Source organism: Rana temporaria, chromosome 10, assembly GCF_905171775.1.
Source record: "Rana temporaria chromosome 10, aRanTem1.1, whole genome shotgun sequence".
NCBI lineage: Eukaryota > Metazoa > Chordata > Amphibia > Anura > Ranidae > Rana > Rana temporaria.
In genome coordinates this window covers 83501917-83519591 of record NC_053498.1, presented here as the reverse complement: position 1 = coordinate 83519591, position 17675 = coordinate 83501917, and the positions used below count along the sequence as shown (strand labels likewise).

Genomic DNA, 17675 nt, shown 5'->3' with positions numbered 1-17675 from the left:
ATATAAAAAATGCACAATAAAATGTGGAATTGAAGCAGTCCTTTATGTCCTATCTTTCGGAAGTTTTAATGGAAGGCAAATGTTAGTGAGCTCAACATTATACACCAAGTAAAACAGACATATAAATAATGAAGGGGTAGAGCAAAGCTGACAGTAGACCATGCCTTTAAAATGTATTCATTTGTAACAACATTCATTGTGGAATACAGGCTCTTTTTCCTGACCTTATGCCTTTATAAATTTTCAGACCCAAAACAGGTATTTAAGTTTCTCTGACTTTCCAGATCTGCATACTTGCTCCTGAAAAAGTGGCTCAGAAAGTACAGAAAATAGGCTCAACACCACAATATTTTTTTCATGACAGATTTAAGTGAATGATATCCATAGCAACAATCAGATGTTACTGTTCACTGAGCAAAAAAAAATATGCCTGATTGGTAAGTTTGGGTCACTGCCTTTGTTGCCTTAATTAATAAGCCAATAAGCATTCTTTAAATTGATTGTGCAATTGCTTAGTTTGGCCATACTTATCCTGAGAAAATCAAACGGTGTAAACTTTTTAGACAATACTTATAATAATAATCAGACCACCGAAAATGCTTCCAAAAAGACATTCCAAAATCTTTTGTGGCTGTGACTATTCACTTATCAGTGGAAAAAATTCAATTAAGTATTCTTTGCATATCTTCTAGACCCACATGTGTATTGGAAACATCATAAAGAAGATTGAAGAAAACAACATAAGTCATCTAAATATGCAAGGCCACAATAAGGGGCCCATTTAAAATGGAGAGCCGATATCCTTATCTGCTGAACACTGCAGTGTTTACTCCGCACCGCACTTGCATTGTACACTTTCTATCATAAAAGGCAGGTTATGATGTGGAGTCTGCAGTGTTTTGTAACTGATTGCATTCTACATCAAATATGTTTTACTATAGAAGGCTGTCATAATGTGGCAGATCTTTAAGAATGACCAGTGGCAATACCTACTGAATGTTGTGAATGCCATGAATACATGTGCTGATCTTTTTAGATTTGGAACAACTTGAACAAATAATATAATTTTATGTGCATTTAATATTGTGGTTAAATATAAAGAAATATTGATATCGGAGATTTCCTTTAGGTTCACCTTTTCAAGTTCAGCGGTTGGAGTCTTATACCTTTTTAACACTTATTCCTGGACAGTCTAAAAATGTCCTTTCTGTGAACAGGCAAACACAGTTCAAGCAATACATTAGGCTCTACATTGTCCGTTGACTTCATTTTCAATCATAATGATGTTCTACTGACTGGTGTCCACCCTGTACAGGGCCCTCTGGTTAGCCGGCAAGGATTTCTGCTCCAGGTCCCATACAAAAGATCGGAGATGACATAGCTGCTTGTGGAAGGCATCATCAGTTAATGGCTGTGATAGCTGCATGCGGAAGTTGTCACAGGGCAGGATAAGTGGAGGATGATCCGTGAAACTCTCAAAGATATCTGCTGCGAACAAAGAATGGAGTCAGGAAAAGTTTTTAGAATAGATAGTAAAGCTACAATAGATACATTGTAATGTCCTGAAAGGAAATCCAACAGTGAGCAGGAGATCCCAAACAGTTAGGGAAACGAGTGCTCAGATTAAAACAAATTTAGGAAGGAAGCATAACCCTAAATTGTATAAAATAGAATTCCTAATCTTTCCTGGATTATCCCCATTACATTAGTGGGTAGCATGTCCATTGGGAATGGTGTGCAATTCAGTGCACATCCTGTGCCATGTATATGTTCCTTGAACAACCATTCTAGGGTGAATACAGCTGCGCAAAAAGTGAGCAATTTGTTTCTTTGGAAGCCCAGATTCTGAATCGAAGGAGGCAGCTGGCAACACTGTGAAGCCTTGTCAACCTGATAGGGAGTTTGGACCATACCAGTAAGGTGATGGCATCGTCCAGTATAGAGGTGGGTGCAGATATGGAGGTGCAGCTCCAGAGGAGGTTAGTTGGTTGACAGATAGAAGACAGGGTAGAAGGAAAAGCATTAGAGAGTACAAAAGTTTAGAGGAATTTTTAAACTGGGTGGTGAGGGAGAAGGATCAAAAGAATGTATAGCTGGCAGTGAGCGAAGGTCAGAGGGGGCTATGGGGAGCAATATCGGTAGTGTACAGTAACTAGAGTATCTAAAACCAAGGTAGGTTGACAAGATCCTATTGCAGCCTCAGAACAAACAAGGAGAAAATAATCTGTGCTTGTACAAAATAAAAAGGCATGTTCACAAACTCTAGAAGTTTAGTTAATAAGATGGAAAAACTGGAACTGCTGATACATAAGAAGAATTTCAACTTTGTGAAAGTATCAGAAGCTCACATGACTGGCTGTCAACTGTCCTGGGGTATTTACTGTATTGGAGCGACACGGAAACTAGAAGAGGGGGAGGTCTGTGTCAAGAATAATTTGCTAGTAAAAAATGCTAACAGAAGCCATCTTTCAAAAAAAGACTTTAATAAATCAACAGGACCTGAGAGTCCTCAAAGAACTTTGCTGGGTTATTGCTAGACTATTATTCTCAATTTTTAAGGGCAGCTTAGTGACTGGAATTTCACCAGCTTATTTTTGAAAAGCTAACATGATAACAATTTTCATAATAGGGCCAAAATATATACATGGGAGCTACAGACCAGTCAGCCTAACATCAATAGAATGCAAACTATTGGAGGGGATGATAAGTGACCATATCCAATAATTTGCATATGTAAACAGTATCATTAGTAGTAACCAGCATGGATCTATGAAATATTGTTCTTGCCAGACCAGCCTGTTAACATTCTATGAGGAAGCGATCTGTCATCTAGATAGAGGAAGGTTTGTGGATGTGTATATGGATTTCACCAAAGCATTCGATACAGTTACCTATAAACAAATAATTTACAAATTGAGATCTGTTGGCATCGACAATAGTGTATGTACCTGGATAAAAACTGGTTAGCACATTCCATAGTGTGTATTCTGAATGGTCTGGAGTTGTAAATGGGGTTCCCCAAGGTTCTGTTCTGGGACCATTTTTGTTTAATTTGTTCATAAATGATATAGAGGCTAGAAAATAGTTCAATCTCAGTGTTTGCTGATGATACAAAGCTAAGCAGGGCAATTACTTTATCGCAGGATATAGAAATGTTACAGGAAGACCTTGACAAAATAAATTTTTGGAAAACGACATGGCAGCTGAGGTTTGATAAAGGAAAATGTAAAGTAACACACTTAGGGGCTAAAAATATGAATGCAAATTACTTGCTAGGTGGAGATCCTCTGGGGGAATTAAGGATGAAAAAGGATCTGTGAGTCCTAGAAGATCACAGGCTCAGCAATAGCATACAATGCCATACTGCAGCAAGCAAAGCTAGCAGACTATTAGCATTCATTAAATAGGGTTTTTACTCAAGAGATACGACTATAATTTGACCACCTTACAGAACTCTGTTTCGGCCACATCTTGTGTAAGCTGTCCAGTTCTGGTCACTAGTCCTCAGGATGGATGTGCTGGAACTGGAGAGAGTCCAGAGAAGGGCAACGAAGCGCATAAGCAGGCTAGAGGACCTCAGTTATGAGGAATGACTACAAACATTACAATTATTCTCCCCAGAGAAGAGATGCTTAAGAGGAGATATGATCACAATATTCAAATATCTCAATGGTGATTCTAGCATAAGGAGAAAACTATGCAGTCTCAGGCCATTTAGGAAGACACGCCGTCACTCAATGAAGTTGAACAAAAAGGGCTTAAACTTAAATTGTGTAATCGGTTCTTCATTGTCAACTCCCTTTCACAGTTCATGGTGTCAGCAGGAAGCAATGAAAACTTAAAAAACATTCAGATGTGCATCTTAGTGAAAGCAATATATGGGGATATGAGGAATTGTGACATAAAAACACACACATTCATATTAACTGCTGTCTTTGTAAAATCTTACCAACTAAGGAAATATGTAAGCTATTTGTTTTGAACTATGTCTACTTGGTCTGGGAAGAACAGGAGGAAGAAGGGAAATGTCAGCTTAAGCTACTGAACTTTGTAAGCAGCAGGTCTTTTTCGGGAAAGTATATGGATAAAACAAAAATGGATAAGGAAAGAAAAAAAGAGGCTAAAGCTTTACATTTATATGCAATATTTAATACTTGCGTAAGTAATAAAAAGCAACACTATAGGGGTTATTTACGAAAGGCAAATCCACTTTGCACTACGAGTGCAACGTGCACTTCAAATTGCACTGAAAGTACACTTGGAAGTGCAGTCACTGTTAATCTGAGGGGTAGATCTTAAATAAGGGGAAGCTCTGCTGATTGTATCATCCAATCATGTGCAAGATAAAATGCTGTTTTTTTTTCCTTGCATGTCCCCCTCGGATCTACAGCAAATGCACTTCCAAGTGCACTTTTAGTGCCATTTCAAGTGCACTTTGCACTTGTAGTGCAAAGTGAATTTGTCTTTAATAAATAACCCCCTATAGGTATTAACATTTTATTTTTTAATTCTGACCTTAATAAAGAAAATACTGTATATTGAACAGCACAGCGGCTTCACATTAGCACTTAAGCCTTGCAGAAATGGGGTCTTTGGTTTGAATCACAACCAGCACATGGTCTGCATCTGCTTGCATGGGTTTCCTCCAACACTCCAATGACATATGGTTATTGATCCTGTTTTGTGTGGCAGACCCTGGTAGTACTCGGTTGAGTGGCTAATGCAGCTCTGGTACACATTTGAGGCACAGAAGATGTAGGGTTCCCAGGTTAGAAATGCATCAAAGACCACAACACAATCATAGTAGTTGGGAAGTGGAAGTAAATATATACTAAACCTCTATACACTCCCTTTAAAGGCATAGTTCAACTTTACAAAAAACTACCTGTGCAGAGTAGATAAAGTAGATAAAAACAAGCTGTGCTGCTTTGACCAAAGTTAAATATTGCCCTTTCTATAGGTGTAGGCCATTTATATACCTCATGAAGCCTGACTGTAAAACTTTAAGGATGTTGCAAAGAGATGCCTACCTGTTACACTGTTCACCTTCAACATCACAGGAGTGAGCTATTTCTCCAATTCAAACCCCCTCACATGTGATTTCTCTTCCTTGACACAGCAGCTTTGAGCTCAGCATTTGAGAGCTCATTCCTGTGAAGGCGGGGGTGAACAGTAACAGCTAATACTCTCCTTGCAATGTTCTATACGTTTTCCAGTCCTGCTGCATGAGGTAAGTACACGACCTACACCAAGAGCAAGGATATTATTCAACCTTTGTCACAGCTGTACAGTTTGTTTTTATCTAAAATTCCCCTTATCTGCATAGGCAGTTTTTTGGTAAAGTTGAACTAACCCTTTAAAAGACTATCAAACATCAGCTGAAAAAATACTTGCATGGTATAGACTGTGTAAAAATGCAATGACCATGTAAATGTACCATTTGTTTCCAGACTGGCACCATTTCCTAATGTCACAGGACAGATGGTTTGTGACCTTGTGCAAGATGTTCTTCTCTGACTTCCTGCTGTAAACATTGTGCATTTTAGGAGTTGTAAGAGCTCCAGGGTTTACCCAGGATGGATTTCCCTGCATCTCCACACACAAAAATTTAAATTGAAGACATGATTCACATATGTACAGTTACACTACTTATCATATAGGCTAACTAGCCTTTCATCCAATGCAATCCATTTTTGTGGCAGTGGTAGGGTGACCACATTTCCAAACTACCATTCAGGGACACCCTCCCTTCTTAAAAATCAGCTTGTGCTGTAACGAATCACATGGTCACCCTAGGCAGTGGGTTCCATTCACAAAACCAGATCGCATGAAGTATTTAGGTGTTTTTCCAAATGCCGCATGCGATCCTGAAAATGTAAATTCTCTATTGCTTTATGCGGGATTTACCGCATAAAGCAAAAACACTTGGTAAATACCACATAAGACAGGACATGCAATATTTAAGGAACCGGTGTTTCATCAGATTTGGGGACCCATCAGAATTTGTAACAGGAGTGATGTTCCGTCGCCGCCACCTGCACTCCTCCACATTAAGGATACAGTGAGAAGGGGGCGAGCGGACATCTTGTTACACCCACCAGAGTTTTGCATTTCACACTTACTTTTAACAGTAAACAGAGCTTATATGGTTAAATACACTATTTAGAATGCTGTCTGACTGTGTACATGTTAAATTATAAAATCAGAGGTGGTGTGTGAGATTAGCAAACATGTGAGATCACCAGGTTTGCCGCTGCTTTTAAAATAGAATATCTAACAGGCCGCAGGATTTCTAAATACTGTGTTTCACCTTATAATATCTGTTTTCGGTTAAGAATAAACGTGAAATGCAAAACTCCAGTGGGTGTAACAAGATGTCCGCTTCTCATTGTATCCTTATTGTGGAGGAGTGCAGGGTGTAGCAAAATGGCGGCGATGGAACGTCACTTCCATTACAAATTCTGACTGGTCGCCTAATCTGACAAAACACCGGCAGCCGCCGGCATCCTTAACAAATAGTAAACAATGGTTGTTAAGGAGCAGTCAGCCTCTGTGTCCTTAACAACCAATAAGTCCTCATCTGTCAGTGGGGTTCCCCTCTGACAACTCAATGTAAAAAAAATTCCAGCAATGAAAATGTAAGAAAAAAAAAGGATACAATTTAAAAAGAAAATGGTGTGCCCCACCCCCACAAAATCCATACCAGACTCTGATTTGAGCATGCAGGCTGGCAGGTCAGGAAAGGGCAAGGACGATTGAGTGCTCCCCTCCTGAACCATAGCAGCCCACATGCCCTCAACATGGGCAGATGCTTTAAGAAAGGGCCTCTTCCTCACAACCCTGGCGGGTGGTTGTGGGGGTCTGCAGATGGGGGGCTTTTTCGGAATATGGAAGCCCCCTTTAACAAGAGGGACTCCCTATGTGAATATGTACCCCTACTCATTCACCAGAAAAAAAGAGTAGTGTAAAAAAAGACAGTAGGCAGTTTGTTTATTTAAACTTTATTTAAAAAACAAAAATAAAAAATGTCCCCCAGTGTAGATCCATCATCAATCACGGTGTCCGCTGCCACCACCAACCCAACAAAAAACAAAAACGCTCCACTCCCGATGAAAGCTACCACCGTCTTCCAGCCTCACGGCCTGACAGTTCTTAAATAACTAACCTGTGCCCTTGGTTAGCGATGTCACAAGGAGGCAGTGCCACCAGAAGACGTCACTGGGTAGCACCGTCCCTTAGTTATTTAAGAACAGTCAGATGGCTGTAGCCTTTATCGGCAGCAGAACAAATCATTTTGTAGGGGGTGAGGCCGGTAATCTGGGGGCCCACATGCTTGTTACACTCACTGTGGAACTTAAGGGGTTAATCCTCTGTATTGTGTAAAAAGGCTGTTTTATCCTGCATGCATAAATCCTTCCCCTCCTGCACTGACTATCTGGGGTAGACCAGCTAACACAGGCAGAGTAGCCAACCTGCACATGCTCAGTTGTGTATTTTATGCTGGAGAGAACATTTACATGACACATGATATTGACATCACACATGTGGGCGTGTATACAGGCTGCAGTGGAAATCTCCTCCTACCTGAACCATCAGCACTGGAGAAACTGTGCAGTTTATCGTGTAACCATGATATACAGATCATCCAAAAAGGTATATAGTGGCAGTATTTATGTGTAAATAGAAGATTTATAAGCTGTGGGCGTGTGGATGAACTATTTTTATATTACTGTGTTTAAACTAAGGGACAGTGCCATCCAATGATGTCTCGTGGTGGCACCACCCCCTTGTGAAATTACAGACTGGACGCATGCTGGGTCGGGGCCATCACGAGTTAGTTATTCAAGAAATGTCAGATGGCGGAGCTGTAAGACGGTGGTGGCTTTCGTCAGAAGCGGAGCCTTTTTTTTCCCCCGGGTTGGTGGGCATCGTGATTGATGATAGATCTACACCGGTTTTGTTTTTTAAATAAGGTTTAAATAAAAAAATATAAAGAAACTGCCTACTGTCTTTTTTTCACACTACACTTTTTTTTTGTAAAATGAGTCCTACTCATTCACATAGGAGGGCCCCCCCTTGTCAAAGGGGGCTTGCAGATTCCGAGAAGCCCCCCGCTCCGATAAAGGGTCTGGCATAGTTTAGTAACATTACAGGTCCTAATATCCTAGTGCCCAGATCTTTTTTACTATGTTGAAAAGTGGCGTAGATCAGAAAAATGTTAATTCTCAATGGTTGATCTAGGTTAGCCTTCTTTCCCTTCTGAATAAATGAGATCAGCTTTAAAAAGTTAACTTTTTTCTCCATTTAAAACAGTAAAAATCTTGCCAGTTCTGTTCTCATTTTTTCCAGCTAGCAGATGAGCATTAGAATAATGTGTCCTACAAACTCAAAGTCCACAGAAGTCGCAAGGAAGCGGAATCAAAGAGAGAAGGGCAAAGTACAAGGTCAGACTGCACTTATTGAACTCACTGTTTGTGATCTCATCCTTTTCCTCTTCAGGGGGGTCCCAAGCAGCTGGATGTGACCGTCCCACTCCCAGATGATAGTTTCTCAACAAGTGGTTCAGCTGAGCAGTGCTTAGTGCAGAATAATCATTCCTCAAAGTGTTCCAGGAGATCTGTGTTGGAAAAACACAAAGCCTTATTGATTAAAGATTTTATACGCAGTGATCACAGAGGTTCCTTAGCATACCATGCACTCAGGGAATACATTATTTTACTGGCATGATGTTATATTTCGGACATCTTCCCAACACACTCGTTTCCTGGCTGTCATGCTGACGCTTTCACTTCGATTCTTACAGAGTCACTGACCTATAATGTGTATAGGGATAAAGAATTCTATTGTTTTCTCCATGTTTGTTCCCGATCTGTAATTCAGCGGTACTGAAGCCAGATACAGACAACGGGAGGCCAGAAATGGAAGCTTATCCACTAGATGGTGCACTGTTGTTATTCAGCCCTCTACTAAACAACTGCTGAGATAAGATATCAGCCACATACAAAGTATAGCAGGCCATTAAGGATGAGCTCTGGCGTGTTCACATAGAACACGTGCAGAGCCCGCCAGGAAGTGTGCACGGCGCTGCGCTAATAACAGCCAGGGAGACATTTCAGGATCCCTGCAGCCGAGCATCGGGACAATGTCTCCCTGGCTGTGATTAGCACAGCGCCGTGCACACTTCCTGGCGGGCTTTGCATGTGTTCTATGCGAACACGCCGGAGCTCATCCTTACTGGCCATAAACTGATGGAAATTCAGTCAATCCAGAAGGGGCAGGCTGAATTTCGATCAGTTTGTGGCCTCCTGTGCGAGACAGAAGCCGATTATTTAATGGACTAATGTTAAAAGGTACATTTGGGAATAATTTCTATTTATCAGCAGCTGCAATCACCGATTAGTGTATTCTGAAAGCAGAGGGTGCCACTGCCAGAATACAATGTCCCAGAAAAGGGGATTCTTCCACCCATCTCCAAACACCGGCTAAATGAAAAAAAATATATGTATGGCCAGCTTTGATGACTACATGAACACATATCGTATATACTTGAGTATAAACCGAGTTTCTCAGCACATTTTTTGTGCTGAAAATTCCCCCCTTGACTTATACTCGAGTCACCTTTTTGCGCCTGATCTCCCCTGGACCTGAAACTTGGCACACATGTAGCCCCAGTTTTCTTCTACAAGTGTGCAATGGTTTACAGACTAAAAAAAATATCAGCACATTCAGGAGAGGGGCTCCTGGGCAGAAGTAGCGTGCAACGAGCCTAAATGCTTTTAACCACTTAAGACCCAAGCCATTATGCGGGTAAAGGACCTGGCCACTTTTTGCGATTCGGCACTGCGTCACTTTAACTGACAATTGCGCGGTCATGCGACATGGCTCCCAAACAAAATTGCCATCCTTTTTTTCCCACAAATAGAGCTTTCTTTTGGTGGTATTTGATCACCTCTGCAGTTTTTATTTTTTGCGCTATAAACAAAAATATAGCGACAATTTAAAAAAATCAATGGGCTAGATTCAGGTAGGGGGGCGCAATGTTACAGCGGCGTAGCGCATCGTATTTACGCTACGCCGCCTTAAATCAGAGAGGCAAGTGCTGTATTCACAAAGCACTTGCCTCCTAAGTTATGGCGGCGTAGCGTAAATGGGGCCGGCGTAAGCGCGCTTAATTCAAATGAGTATGAGGGGGGCGTGTTTTATGTAAATAGGTGGTGACCCGGCGTGATTGACGTTTTTTACGAACGGCGCATGCGCCGTCCGTGTACATATCCCAGTGTGCATTGCTCCAAAGTACGCCGCAGGGACGTATTGGTTTCGACGTGAACATAAATTACGTCCAGCCCTATTCGCGAACGACTTACGCAAACAATGTAAAAAATTCAAAATTCGACGCGGGAACGACGTCCATACTTAACATTGCGTACGCCTCATAGAAGCAGGAGCAACGTTACGCCGGAAAAGCCTTACGCAAACAACGTAAAAAAATTCCGCCGGCGCATGTACGTTTGTGAATCGGCGTATCTAGGTCATTTGCATATTCTACGCTGAAATCTACGGAAGCGCCCCTAGCGGCCAGCGTAAAATTGCACACAATTATACGCCGGCGTATTCAAGTTACGTTGGCGGAGGAAGCCTATTTTTTAAACATATCTGCCTTTGAGAATCGGCGTAAAGATACGACGGCACAGATTTGAAATTACGGCGGCGTATATGGAGATACGCTGCCGTATGTTGTTGCTCAATCTAGCCCAATATTTTTTACTTTTTGCTATAATAAATATTCCCAACAAATATATTAAAAAAAATACATTTTTTTCCTCAGTTTAGGTCGATACGTATTCTTCTAGAATATTTTTGATTAAAGAAAAACTTGCAATAAGCGTTTATTGAGTGGTTTGCTCAAAAGTTATAGCGTTTGAAAAATAGGGGATAGTTTTATTGTACTTTTATTAATAATTTATTTTTTACTAGTAATGGTGGCGATCAGCGATTTTTTCGTGACTGCAACATTATGGCGGACACATCGGATACTTTTGACACATTTTTGGGACCATTGTCATTTTCACAGCGAAAAGTGCTATACAAATGCACTGTCAGTGAAGGGGTTAACCACTACGGGGCGCTAAAGGGGTTAAGTGTGTCCTATTGTGTGTTTCTTACTGTAGGGGGGTGTGGCTGGATGTGTGACATCACTGATCGTCGTTCCCTATGACAGGGAACCGACAATCAGTGACAAGCCACAGAGAAGAACGGGGAAGGTTTATTTACACTCACCTCTCCCAGTTCTTCAGCTCCTGTGAGCCGATCGCGGGACACTGGCGGCTCGGGTCCGCGGGTCCCACGGGCACGGTCACGAAGCTCAGGACTAGGTCACAAGCCCGCCTCCAGCGGTGTGTGCGCGATCCATGGCTGGGCTCTTAAAGGCAACTTACATGTACGTGCCTGTGCCCAGCCGTGCCCTTCTGCCGATGTATATCAGCATGAAGGGGTCCTTAAGTGGTTAAACGTGCATAAACACTAGACGAATCTAGCGTTGAGCATTAATGCATACTAATAGCCAAAATAGATAAATTATTCGGGCCATCAGAATGCATTAATGCTCAAACCCTGGACACATAGACTTTCATAGAGGTGGTTTTACAGGCTGAGAAAAAAAATTATGTAAAAGAAGCAGTTTTTAAGCTGTGTTGCATGAGCTGAAAAAATAGGAATATTTTTTTAAATGATGCTGTGTGAATGAGAATGCATAGCAAATATAAAGTAGGAGTTATCCCAATTTGGCGGCAAAGGTGGAAATACACTTTAAAGTAACTGTTATTTAAAAAAAAAAAGAGTTTACAAACATGTTATACTTGCCTTCTGTGTGCAGTTGGTTTTGCACAGAGCAGCCCGAATCCTCCTCTTCTCGGGTCCCTCTTCGCTACTCCTGGCCCCTCCCTCCTCTCGAGTGCCCCAACAACAAGCAGATTGCTATGGGGGCACGCAAGCCAAGCTGCAGTTTAGAGTGTCCATTCATACACGGAGCTGCCGTTTGGCCCCGCCCCCTCTCTCCCTTGACTGGCTAACTGACTTTGATTGACAGCCACGGGAGCCAATGGTGCCCACGGCTGTGTCTCAGCAAATCAGGAGGGAGAGTCCCGGACGTCCAAGGGATTCATGGACATTGATGGACAGAGAGGTGGCTCACATACTGTAAGTATTAGGGGGTGCTGGGGAGGCTGCTACACGCAGAATGCTTTTTATCTTAATGCATAAAATGCATTACGATAAAAAACCTTCTGCCTTTACAACTCCTTTAAATTTACAGAGGAGACACCAACCCAAGAACACCAATATGAATATGTTGTTGCATTATTAATGAGCATTAAAGTAATAAAGCATTACATTTAAAGTAATAACTGCAACTACAGTAATTACTATATTAACAAATTTGTATCTTAAATTTTTCTCTACAGCACTGGAAACATGTGTATCCTTTAGATACTTTGATTTCCAGGAAGATATAAAACACCAATGAAAGCAGTTATATGTTTATAAAAAGTTTAAAAACATAAAAAAATATGTATTCAGCTTGGGTAAGTATCTGAATTTGTCTTAGCCCAGGTTCACATTGGAGCGATTTGTCATGCGATTTGAGAGATCAAATCGCATGACAAGTCGCAGCTTATTGGCGGCAATGGCACTGTTCCAATCGGTGCGACACCGATTTTGCGGCGCCGCAACGATTTGCAAAAGTAGTTCCTGCACTACTTTTGCCGATTTCAGGTGCAATTTTTATAGACATCTGTGTATGAAGCCACACAAATGTCTATCAAGTAGCACCTGAAAACGCGCTGACCTTGCTACTTTGAAATCGCGATACTTCAAGTAAAGTAGCACGATTTTAAAGTAGCATCAGTGTAAACCAGGGCTCAATATCAAACTTGTTTATTAGATTTTAGATTAGTAGAGAAACTGCTGGAACTCTAATCCAATTAGGTGTGCTGTGGGGAATAACAGAGTGAGCAAAGAGATGAGCTCATCAGTCTACACCTGCTCCTTAAGGGCCAGATTCAGGTACATCTGCGGCGGCGTAACGTATCGCATTTACGTTACGCCGCCGCAAGTTTTATGGGCAAGTGCTTGATTCACAAAGCACTTGCCTGTAAAGTTGCGGCGGCGTAGCGTAAATCCCTCCGGCGCAAGCCCGCCTAATTCAAATGATCCGGGTAGGGGGCGTGGATCATTTAAATTAGGCGCGCTCCCGCGCCGAAACGTACTGCGCATGCTCCGTTTTGAAATTTCCTGCCGTGCTTTGCGCGAAATGACGGTGACGTCGCACCGACGTAATTTTTTGAACGTAGACGTGAGTTACGTCCTTTCCTATTCACGGACGACTTACGCAAAAAAAAAAAAATTTAAATTCGATGCGGGAACGACGACCATACTTTAACATGGCAGGTCTATCTATACGCCACGAAATAGCAGCTTTAACTATACGCCGGGAAAAGCTGACTAGCGACGACGTAAGAGAATGCGACGGCCGCGCGTACCTTCGTGGATCGCCGGAAAAAGCTAATTAGCATACCCAACGCGGAAAACGACGCAAACTCCACCCAGCGGGTGCCGAAGTATTGCACCTACGATCCGAAGGCGTACGAAGCCGTACGCCTGTCGGATCGAAGCCAGAAGCCGTCGTATCTTGGTTTGAGGATTCAAACTAAAGATACAACGCGGCAAATTTGAAAGTACGCCGGAGTATCAGTAGATACGCCGGCGTACTTCTTTTGTGAATCTGGCCCTAAATGTCCAGTCACTGGAGAGGGAAGGCAAAGAGGGGACCAAGCTGTACTGCTTATATGTAGTAGAGAAAGTTTAGGTTACATACTTGGTTGTGCCATCTGGCAGGGCAGTGAAAATGTAAGCAAAGGAAGTACACAAAAGGATAAATCCTTTGGCAGGTAATGAAGCTCCCAAAAATATTTAGACATTTGCCTACAGTTCAGTTTTAGTGCGCAACAAAAGTCTTATTCAATCGATTGCCTGCCCTGGTTGTTCTTCCTCTTTTAGTTCTCTGTTAGTATTTCTAGGTCATACAGTAACTTCATTTCTTTATCAATACTTCAGTACATGCTTTTTAAAACTTTTTATACATGGTAAAAAGCCAAATAAAATATATTTATCATATCGTACCTTTAAGAGACTGGTTTTAGGTATGCATAGCAAGTTTACTGTTGTTGACAACTTTCTGAAGAATTCTGTGGCAATGTCACCAAGACCTATTCCTTGGAGCCAGTCCAGAACCAGATCAAGGTTTGTGCGGATTTGGACAGCCTTTGACCACTGGTAGAATGGTTCCCCGTTACCTGAAAAATATGTGCTGTCAGAATAGTAACAGACAAGAAGAATAAGACATATAAACTCACTTGCATAACGGTAACAAAAGATAAAAAGTGTCCATATTTAGCACATTGACCAGGTATAGTGTTGATTAGGGGAGAATCTACATTTACAGTATAACATTGGATGTTTTTATATTCCCACAGGCAGGCTGTCTTTAAGGCAGGGCAAAAGGGGCAGCTGCCCTGGGCCGTGTCATTGTTGTGGGGCCCAAAGCAACTGCCTCATACTTGCCAACTATCCCAGTTTAAATGCCCTTGTCCCTTGAAGTTGTAGTCCTGTGCTGTGTCCTGATATCTCAATGTGAAGTACTGCTACTAATGCTGCCCAGCTCTGCCCTATTGTTGTGTACAGATGGCTTGCCTGCAAACCCTGTGTTTACATGTAAATAAACGCCACTCATATGTAAATAACGAGAGCATTCAAATGTAAATAGCGGCGGATTTCATATGTAAATAGCTGAGGTCGGCGGCATTCATATGGAATTAAAGGCGGCATTCATATGTATATCATGCCCCTCTGCAGTGAAGAGGTGATGTGCTGTAACCTCTAGCAACCAATCAGTGAGCAATTTTACTGTACAGTAATCTCTAGCAACCAATCAACAAGAAATCACGTGTTGTAAACTCTAGCAACTAATCAGTGAGCCATAATGTGTGCTGTAACCTCTAGCAACCAGTCAGTAAGTGGTAATGATATGCTGTGACCTCTGGCAACCAATCGCAATCACTGCCTGATCTGATACAGTACACTGATTTTAAGTCTTTCTTATATTTATTGTATGTCTCAGAGCAGGCGAAGTTCAAAATTGCATGGGGGGGCCCCAATAATTTTTTTGCCCAGGGTCCAATCAACATTAAAGACGGCCCTGCACACAGGAAAGGGTGGCACAGTGCCTTGCAGCATCAAAGCCTCATCATCAAGTCCCACCAGGGCTCTGTCTGAATAAATTATTCTCTTTGCATGGGTCACCTTTGTATGTTTGTCTATAACAGACATGTCTATATTATACCTAAACAGTGTTAAGACTATTATAACTAAGGTTTCTGGTGTCTCCATCACATCTCATATAAATCCACCATTGTCATCTTTAGCCATTAACCACTTGCCGACTCCCTAACATAGATATATATCAGCAGAATGGCATAGGAAGGCAAAGCAACGTACAGGTACGTTGCTTTAAATCTGCCACCTAGCGGGCTCGCGCCGCAAGCTCCATGCCTGCGGGACCCGCAGACTCGATGTCTGTCGGTGTCCTGTGATCGTGTCATGGAGTGGCAAAACAGGAGGTTTCTATGTAAACAAGGCATTTCCATGTTCTATCAAGTGACAGGACACTGATCTACTGCTCCCTGTCATCAGGAGCAGTGATCAGTGTTGTGTCACTGGTAGCCCAGCCCCCACACAGTTAGAATCACTCCCTAAGACACACTTTAGCCCTTCCTCGTCCCCTAGTGGTTAACCCCTTCCCTGCCAGTGTCATTTTACACAGTAAACAGTGCATTTTTATAGCACTGATCGCTGTATAAATGACAATGGTCCCAAAACAGTGTCAAAAGTGTTCGATGCGTCTGCCGCAATATCGCAGTCATGATAAATATCTCTGATTGCCGCCATTACTACTAAAAAAAATTATAATAAAAATGCCATAAAACTATCCCCTATTTTGTAGACGCTATGGGCCATATTCTGAGTAAAGTTACGATGGAGTATCTCAGGATACTCCTTCGTATCTCTATTTTTTGGCCAGTGTATCTATGCGAGTGATTCTTAGAATCATTTTCGCATAGATATGCTGAAGATCCGACATGTGTAAGTCACTTACACTGTCGGATCTTAAATGTAATTACTCCACCGGCCGCTAGGTGGCGTTTACGTTCAGGTCTCATTTGTTTATGCAAATGAGCCTGATACGCCGATTCCCGAACGAATTTGCGTCGCGTAACCGTCGCTTACGTCGTTTGCGTAGGCGTAAGGTTGCCCCTGCTATATGAGGGGTAACCTTACGCCAGTCCCACGTAGGCCATGTTAAGTATGGCGTCGGGTCCGCGTCGTGTTTTCCCGTAGGGTACGTCGTTTTACCAAGTCGTTCTTGAATATGACTTTACGTCAATGACGCACACGTCTGCGTCATTGACGTTTTACGCCGAGAACTGGAGCATGCGCACTGGGCTATTTTAAGCCCGGCGCATGCGCAGTTCGTTAGAATCGGGGGCACGCTTAATTTAAATAGAAGCCGCCCCCTTGGATTTACGCGGGGATACACCGGGCCAAATACACTACGCCGCCCCAAACTACGGAGCAAGTGTTTTGGGGAATACAGCACTTGCTCCTGTAGGTTGGGGCGGCGGAGTGTAAATGGCTTACGAGCCGCCCGCCGAAAATGTAAGAGAATATGGCCCTATAACTTTTGCCCAAACCAATTAATATACGCTTATTGCGATTTCTTTTTCTTACCAAAAATATGTAGAAGAATATATATCGGCCTAAACTGAGGATTTATATATATATATATATATATATATATATATATATATATATATATATATATAGGGGATATTTATTATAGCAAAAAGTAAAAAATATAGTTTATAGTTATAGTTTTTTTTTGTTTGTAGCGCAAAAAATAAAAACCACAGAGGTGATCAAATACCACCAAAAGAAAGCCCTATTTGTGGGGGAAAAAGGACATCAATTTTGTTTGGGAGCCATGTCACAAGACAGCGCAATTGTCAGTTAAAGCAACCCAGTAGCGAATCGCAAAAAGTTGTCTGGTAAGGAAGGGGGTAAATTCTTCCGGGGGCTGAAGTGGTTAAGGGCAGTGCGGTCAGCAACAGAAAACATTTTGGGCCTGAGGATGTAAACACCAGACAAAGCTGCCACTGTGAGGGTGAGGTAAGTAGGTAAAAGGGGTGAGACCTAGTGGGGGGATGGGGGGGTTATAAATTAGATTAGGTCATAGTCTTTTTTTCTTTTGGTATGGAAGACTTGTCTTTAAGGTTTACAACAAGAGAAGGCAGCACAGAATGCTTGATCTACATTAAAGCAAAATTAAGTTTTACGTTTTTCTTCTATGTATGTTCTCCCTGACCTCTCCACCTGTGGACAGTTGGCTTGCTACGGACTTTACATTAAAGGCTGTAACTTGAACAGAAGTCGATTTTCATTCATATATGCCTGTGGTAGCCCTTACTACCTTAATTACAATTAAAGTGGTAAACCACACTTAATAATAAAAAGTGATATCTGTTTTTTATGTCCTTTTCATCATTGTAATTCACTGGCAGAAAGTT

The 17675-nt window shown here is 41.9% G+C and overlaps 1 protein-coding gene across 3 annotated transcripts in view; it reads right to left on the bottom strand.

The window, feature by feature from the left end:
• Nucleotides 1-38: 38 nt before the first annotated feature.
• Nucleotides 39-17675, bottom strand: part of RASIP1 (Ras interacting protein 1) — a 98012-nt gene continuing 80375 nt past the window's right edge. For 2 of the 3 annotated variants that reach the window (XM_040325633.1, XM_040325635.1), the window contains exons 10-12: nucleotides 14176-14348; nucleotides 8470-8617; nucleotides 39-1488 (exon numbers count right to left, since the gene is read on the bottom strand). In XM_040325633.1, the coding sequence (XP_040181567.1) occupies nucleotides 1289-1488; nucleotides 8470-8617; nucleotides 14176-14348 (521 nt within the window). In that variant the 3' untranslated portion in view covers nucleotides 39-1288. The remainder of the gene's footprint in view (nucleotides 1489-8469; nucleotides 8618-14175; nucleotides 14349-17675) is intronic. The other variant, XM_040325634.1, reaches the window with a different exon arrangement.